At 28.5% G+C, this 8,732-nt stretch overlaps 1 protein-coding gene across 1 annotated transcript in view; it reads left to right on the top strand.

Annotated features, from left to right (window-relative positions):
• The first annotated feature begins 6,702 nt into the window (after positions 1–6,702).
• Positions 6,703–8,732, top strand: part of LOC107018647 (coiled-coil domain-containing protein 130-like) — a 4,488-nt gene continuing 2,458 nt past the window's right edge. Inside the window, exons 1-3 of the mRNA XM_015219183.2 lie at positions 6,703–6,858; positions 8,303–8,365; positions 8,469–8,548. Coding sequence (XP_015074669.1) covers positions 6,856–6,858; positions 8,303–8,365; positions 8,469–8,548 — 146 coding nt within the window. The 5' untranslated portion in view covers positions 6,703–6,855. The remainder of the gene's footprint in view (positions 6,859–8,302; positions 8,366–8,468; positions 8,549–8,732) is intronic.

Raw genomic sequence — 8,732 nt, 5'->3', positions numbered from 1 at the left:
GGGTGGGGTGGGGGTGAGGGTAGGGTGGGGTTTCTATTTACATATCACTTAAATTATTAATATAAACGTTAATTAATAACCATCATAATTAATGGAAAACAATCTTTTTAAAATAAGTTAAGATATATTGAGAGTATAATTAAACTTTTGTATCATATTGTGTATAATTTATACAATATTTTATTTTGATGGTGTAGTGATTTCAACACTATAATTGTAGTAGTTGCAAGGTAGGAAAAAAATTTCAACTCTAAATTTTGCTTTGGAATTATTTTAATGACTCAATCATTAAACTTATGAGTTTTATATATTATTGTTTTTATATTTTAAAATTAATTAAGTCAATTAAAAAAATTTCAAGATGAAAGGAAAAATCATGTTTGTTTAAGAAATTATTTCATGGTTTGTTTCTTTGGAGACTTTTACTAATAAAGTTTAACTAATGAATTTTTACCAAGTCTTTACTAACTCATGCTTCATTAATATATTTATTTATATTTTGACTAATTCAAGCACTTTTTTCACTTTTGAAATCATTGAAGACGTGTTTATCAGTTATTTAAGTTTGGATTAGGTCAATATTAATTATATGATAGGTTTGTTCATTATTAAGTGAACAATATTCCTAAGACATTTTATTTTAAAGTCACGTATTCTTATGAAATATTCTAGAATTTATTGAGTTTAATTTGTATGTACTGTTAAGGTAAATAATCTTTTATATTTTCAAATCAAGGTAAATACTTTTTTATATTGTCAAATCATTCAAATGGCATTGAGAAGTAGCTTTCTTAGAAGATATATGATATTTTACTTGTATAAAGGCTTTCTAAAATATATAACCCAATAGTATAAAAAATTATTTCATATTGACTATATTACTTAAATTAATTTTTATAATGTGATCACTAAATAATTAATAACTATCTTCTTATTATGGATGAACACTTACTATAATTTATTCTTGATTAAGTTTTTACATTAATGTAATCAAACATTTTTCTTAACTTAATCAATAAAATTAGAAAAATAAAAAATTTTTGCATTGCAAATAAATACTATAAAAGTTTGTATCTATCCGTAGAGAAAAAAACACATTTTTAGAGGTTCTAAATTTAGATCTTGAATATGATATTACATAATGTGAAACTTTTCGAATTAAATTTAGACTTTTGAGTTTTCAACCAAAACAAAACATTGTATGTGTACCTTTCTAACTCCTTTAATATATACTAGATCATTTGAATATAATTGTGATGTCACAGAGAAATCCTTAATTATACATTAGTTTTTCATTTTAAATTTAATTTGATGTTCGACAATTATATTAAAATTAAATTAAATTTAAATTTGGACATTATAAAATTTCTCAAAGACAAACTCTCAATCATATTTTAATTTCTTTTTATAAAAAGCTTGAACTTAAAGAATAATATATATTGATTCTAGTCTTAGTGGACTTTTGTTTTGCTAATCATGATGCATGTATTTTTATAATTGATACAAGGATTTTATGTAATTCTACGTGCTTTCCATGATATGAAATTGGCAAATCTTATGGCAGTATTAGTGTAGTTTTTTTTTCTTATTCGATATTTACATTAAAACTTAACTATATTTAAATTTGCCAAAAAGTCACACATAATTAGAGGATAAAACGTTTTTTTAACAAAAACAAATTCGTACTCAAAGCTATTCAAACCCGAAACTTCATGTACTAGAGGTGCCTTTTGTTAGCTAAGAAGCTTTTTACTTTTAAATATGAAACCTTTTAATAAAATTTAATTTAATTAAATCTTAATACGACATCGTGAAGAAAAATAAAATAAAAAATGATCTGCATCTTCTAGAGAGTTTTAGATAATTTGTTGGGTAATTAACAACACACAGAAAATGACATTTCCTTTAATTAATTTGTTCCACCAATGAGAAGGTTAATTAAGAATCAATTAATTAACTTTTTACCTTAACCATCATGAGGAGGAAAAGGTGGGACAGAAAGACATCATCTTCTTTTTGTTCCTCTATAATATATACTTTTTTAACTAACAATTAACACCTATAAATATCTTTTATTTAATTGATATCTGCGTTGAGTGTTGACAGAAGATGACACTTATCTCATAAAATTAATTTAGAAGCGATAAAAAGGTTTTAACGCTACCACTATATCATTTCATTTCCAAAGCTCCATTCCCCCTACACCACCCCCCCACCCCACCACCCAAAAAAAAACCAATTATCTTGTCTCGTAAATGGGAGAGAAAAATCAAATGAGGTATGAATTAAACGCTACGTAAGAATTAAATGCAAAGAGTATGTTTGGTGCTTTTGCTTTTAAGTATATTGAATGATTATATAAGATCTAAGGTTAAATGCAATATTGTAATCTATTTTCGAGAGCGATTAAAAAGGATTATTTCAAAGATTCAAATTCGAGAAGTGTTTGATATAATACTATTTCATCTTAATTCGTGTTGGTATGAGCAATGAATACATCTGTATGTTTTTACATGTATATAACTTTTATGACTTAATCATATAATTATTCTCGTTCTATTCAAAAAACTACACTAAAAGTAATTGTTAATTTGAGATGAAGGAATAGTAACTAAATTTTATAGTCACGAATTTGAATGGTAAAAGCAATCACGTCTAATTCTTACATACATCAAAAAGACATGTTGTCTACGTCACACACCTTTAAAATGTGACTCTTCCTCGAAGGCATGAACCCTAAGTGAACACGATATATTTTGTGACTACCTTTTCTTTTTTTTTAAAAAAAAAAAAACGTAAAGCAACTACTATCTCCGTCCACTATCAACTGTCATGGTTTTTAAAGTCAAACGATACACACTTTAACTAATATTTTACAATGTATTTTTTTATCATATTGATATGTAAAAAGTTACAATTTATAGTACTTTTCGTATAGTTTTTGAATATCTATTTTTTTTTATTTAATATATCAAATTAATGTAATTTAATTTTGCTTTAAAAATTAATCAAATTAACTTTCCAAAGACGTAACACGATAAAAAAGAACGAAGGAAATAGTACAATATTACGTGCCGCTAATCATTTAATATTTTCACGCAGGGAAGTAAGTTTTTTCTGGACAAACATCACTATCATGAATAATAAAAAATTACTAGCACAAAAGTAAATTGTTGTCTAAACTTCAATGTCACATTTCTAACTTTTATAAGATTCAGCATAATTGCATAAATATTTTTGCAATTGATGGTTTATGCATTCTCAAGCAATCAATTTTCATAATGTCATCTTTTTCATCCAGAAATATTACAATCATGAGTTTTGTTTGAGAGAAATGAAAGCACCCTACTATCGAGAGTGTCACGTTCAGAAACAGATCATGTAAGAAGTGAATCTAAATTTACTCAAATCTTAATACATATATCGAATAGAAGGAAAAAAAAACACCACTAACTCTTATTAAATATTTTAATTTGTGTAAGTCTTTACAAGAAACGTTTATGTGTTTTGATATATGATATTGATGAAACTGTTGTGTTAAACATTTATAAAATCAGAATTAGTGAGATATAACTTTAGCTATACTCAATTTATAATAAATTCAAAATCTTAATTTCGCCTTGATTGTTAATAGACAAACATTTAGGTATTGTCATGGGGATTTAATTTTGCTAGTATATATTTAATTAATTACCCAACTTTTCACGTGCATTGCACATTTAGCCTTCAATAACTATATACTAACCAACAACATTAATTAATTTCATAATATTTATTATGATAGCTAATAAGTAGTCTAATATTCCTCTCTAATTTGCCGTGCCGTTACAACTACTCATGTGCTCCCTTGACAATTTTCTTTCACAACTCACCCATGCAACAACATTCACCAAACCTAATTTTGCCCCCCCTCCGCCGCGCTCTCTTAATCAGAGATTTTAGATTCAAATTGTGATATTAATAGAATCCTCTTTGTTAGAAAGTGTTTATTTCTAAAATGAAACTTTTATATACTAAACCTGACTGTTCAGGTTTCAAAGCGGGTACTAGACATCAGATAGGAAACAAAAGAAAACCTAAATTTGATATGATTTTTAAGCAAGAGTTTTATTATACATCATAATTTGATATGATTAATGTTAAAATGATCATGACATTCTCTAAATATGTTTTCAAGCTAACAATAAATATAACCAAAGAAATAAGCTAATGTTATAATATCAAAGCATTTTCATTAGTACCATGTACACAAAGCACCAAAAGAAAAAAAAAGACTTACTAGATCATACACCATGTTCTTGATCAAGAATAAAACAATAGGAAGCTTGATTTCATTATTTTTTGTATACAACTCTCCTCCAAAACCCTAATGATGCAAAGGGTTCGGTCCGGTTGGTACGAGTCGTTTTTCGACACCATATCGTTGATCAATCTCATGACTTCCGGCTGGCTCAGCCTCCGGTTCCTCATAGACATCGTCCCGATGATGATGGTGGTGGTGGTGGTGATGAACATGTTTCACAAAAGGTGTGAAGTCAAAATTACTTGCTAGAAGTGTTTTTCTTTGACCAAACAAAGAGTGGTGATCATGATCATTATATATAATGACTTTATTGTTGTTTTTCATGAATTTGAATTCTTGAAATAAGAGAACAAGTATAGAAAACCAAAGAACAAAACATATTACATGAGGTACCTTTAAGCCCATGTTGTAAGAAAATAGTGATCACAAGAGGAAACATGGATAATAATATTGATCATCAATATTGAAATAATAAAGGATCAATTTTTATTTAAATTTTTTTTCACTTCTTGGAGATTGAGAAACTTTGAAGATTGACAGCTTGAATCTAATGGATTTTTGCTTACATGTGAGACTTGTGAATAAGCTAAAAATTTAATGTTGTGTATAATAAGGAAAGGTGGAGATATTATGTGAGTAGTTGGGTGGAAATTAAAGGAAATGGGGGGAGGTAGACCTTTTTTTTTCCCAATAAATGTTACTTAGATTTCAAGGAATAATAAAAGTGGTCATTATGTAAAATATAAAATCCCCTGAATTATACCATATAGATTTTTGAAATCAAGAGGTATTATTGTATGAGGTCTACCTTATGTATAATATATAGATCGATATAAACATCAGTTTTATATGTTGAATATCTATTTTTTCAATACTTATTGCTCGAAATAAAGAAATATAAGAGAATCGATCATAACAAAAGTGTTAGATACATATATTTTATACGAATTCAACTTTTATAATTGTTTTCACTATGTTAGTAGATCGGAGAAAGAGGAACAAATGAGTCGGTGAAGGGAAAAGGAAATTAGATTCACGCTATTATGTGCAAAAGTACTTTCATCGATCTTACTAGACTATAAATTCTTACAATAATTCAACTTTTATATAATAACAAGTGACTTTTATACATATAATTTAACGTGATTGATATATTATACATTTTTTAAACAAATTAAAAAGAAAATAGAATCGTTTTTTAAAAAAGAGCGATTAATATTATATAAAAGTCAACTCTCTATTTTCCCTTTCTATAAGGAGAACATGCAAATATATGTTTCTACTAAATTGCAAAGTCCTTTTGCTCTATGGTGGGGGAACAAGTGTACTCCATATTATCATTCTACCAAGCAATGTACACACTATTTGGAAAAAGTGAAGCTAGTTATAATGTATTGATGGTGTCACATAGGGGTATAATAATATATATGGGAAACAAATAATAAGCAATAATATAAGTGCACTTTTAGTGGGATTTACCTAAAATGGTTTTCACATTTATATACCACCCAAATCTTCATTATGATATTGAAGAAAAGAAAAGAAAAAAGAAACATTTCTTTTATGACTATGGCAAAAACAAATCAACCAGAAGAGCAATTGTCGGACTTTAATGTGAGTATCAGACATTGAATGGCAAAAAAAAAAAATGCAAGTGCATGTGTAAAGTTTTGAGACTATCAAACCAAATTTAAAATAAAATTAAATTTTACTAATATTCCAATCGTTTGAAATTAGATATTGACGAGTCAAATTTTAATTACGTGTACATTAAACTTCAGATAAAAAAATTCAAAGTTTATTTGAATTAAGTAATATACCAAACTTTTGAAATAATTTATAAGCTAGCGCACAAATTTTTACAACTTTGATCCTATACGTTGAAACATCATAGTTGATTTCAAATTGATTTATTTATAAAAAATTATATACTATAATTATGCCTTTAACATGAGTCTTGAAAAAATGAATAACCATAAATTCTTATCACCCGTCCCTATTTTTAACCTCTATTTAGTAAATGACGATCTAACAACCTTTTTAAAAAACTATGTAACGAGTTTTTTTTTAAAAAAATTAAAATCTAAGAAAACATTACTAACACTCGAAAAATTTATATCTTATCATGAATATTATACTACAATCTAATATTTATCTGCAAAATTAAGCAGTACATGAGAAGAATATTTAACTCGAATCTAACATTGTCCATAATGATTATTTCTCGAAGATTATATTTGTACAACTTTTTTTTTTTTTGAAAAAAGATAAATTTAAATAATAACCTAAAGAAAGGATATTTACGTAAATCAACCTCTATTATCGGCTATTTGTGCAATTTGTCCAATTGTTGGTCCAGGCCCATCAATAAAAAATCAACACCGCCGCCTACGGGCTTTTGCCGCCTGAATCCATTATTAGAACGTTGTCGTTTTATTTACGTATAAATGATCAAACAATCCCCAAACTGCAATCAAAACGCGAAATCCCTAAACTGAATCTTCAAGGATCAAAACGACCGATCAGAGAAACGAAGTTTTGAAGATCAAAAAATGGTACGTACATCATGATTTCTTTCTTTAATTATGATTAATTCGTGAGTTTTTCAGTTTTTTTTTTAACAATCTAGGGTTTATATCAATGTTTGATTGTTATTTTTTTTTATTTTGAGTTGTTATGTGTTGAGAATTGTCCATAATTGAATATGATAGAAGGTGTTGTGTGTGAAGATTTTGAATTACACTGTTATGAATTTACCTTAGAATTTTTGAGCTGATATATGATTAATGGTTCCAGTTTGGGTGTTAATGAATGTTAAAAGTTACTCGAGGGTGTGGTATAGTGGTTTATGAAGTCTGTTGAGAACCATGAGTCTAGGTGCTGGTGGGACGTGGGAGGTATCCGTGAAATTAGTTTAGGTGCGCGCAAGGTGGCCTTTGACAGCATGGTTAATATATGCTATGTATTAGAAGTTACGATTTTTTTTCATAAAAGTTGCTTTACAGATTTAATTAAACAATTTCTTCGCCGGTGGTGTTTGATTTGACCATTGATTGTAAAATTGTGATGAGCTGTTAAATGATTAGGGTATCTAGCTCTGGCGATGTTAGTTACGCAATGCATAGCTGGTCTCAAGTCTAGATAAAAGGATGAGGGTTATGGTTTATTGACTGTCAGCATAGAAATAGTTAATTTTAAGGAATCGTCTGAGTTTGTTAAGGGGTCTAATGGAGTTGTATAAATGGGATCCCTTCAACTAGTTTGAGATTTAGGTGCGGTTAGTTGCTACTTCTTGCTTGATTTATTTAATTATGGTTTATATCTTCCAGTTGACTAGTAACATAGGCAGTAGTATTTATTTCATATATTTCAATATCAAACTCTATGAGACTGTCTGAAGTTGTGATCCCTTCCTTCTATTATATGTTTGGTTCATGTAAGGCCTGCATTTTATCCTCTTGAGAACTATTTTATTGTTTCCTCTTTTTTCTTCTAAGATTGTAAAGTGTGTGTGGAAGTTGTATCTTCTATTTTTTGGTCCTTTTTTTTGAGAGGTTGAGAAAGCTTGTGTGTGTGTGGCCTTCCAGTCATTTCTTCCTAGCAGATATGACATGTATCTCTCCGTTTATTTTTCTTGCCCTTCTTACCTTTTTAGTTATCTTTTTCTTTTTTCACCCATCAACATTGTGAAATGCTTTATAATTCATCAGTGAGCTCTATATATTTTCTTGTATTATTGTCTATCTGAGCTGTTGTTTTGTGTTAAATAAGTGTTTGGAAGACAGAACTGTAATTACTTGTATGGTAGGTGCAGTAACTCAATTTACAGCGCAACCGAGCAACTAAAATCCAATCAATTACGTGTGGAAATAAGTGATACACATGCTTACATAAGCACCTATTAAACTTTTGGCTTGAGTTTCCATCGCTTGTTTTTTCCTTTGAACTATCGAAATGCTGGTGCTGAACTGTTGTTTCTTATTTTTATGTGTTTTGCAGTCTTCACTTGCAGCTGCTAGGGCAGACAACTTTTACTATCCTCCAGAATGGTCTCCCAAGAAGGTAAATAGATATAAACTGTTTTTTTAATTCTTACAGTTCTGTATCTGGTGGAATATTGGATTCAAAAAAAGAGTTCTAGTTACTTATTCATGTTTCTTTTCAGGGTTCACTGAACAAGTTCCGTGGTCAACATGCTCTCCGAGAGAGAGCAAGAAAGATAGACCAGGGCATTTTAATTATAAGGTACTGAACTATGACATTCTGTATTTTTACTTGTCCATTGGGATGTCGAGGAAACATTTTGAACAGTAACCAATAATCTGGTTGAGGAGAAAAACAAAACAGACATTTTTGGGCTGAAGAATTTTAAGTGATGTTTACCATTGCATCTGATATCTGTTGCCTTTATTCTCTTTATTCAATTTTA

This window comes from Solanum pennellii, chromosome 5, assembly GCF_001406875.1.
Source record: "Solanum pennellii chromosome 5, SPENNV200".
NCBI lineage: Eukaryota > Viridiplantae > Streptophyta > Magnoliopsida > Solanales > Solanaceae > Solanum > Solanum pennellii.
This window is presented reverse-complemented; position numbering and strand designations above follow the sequence as displayed.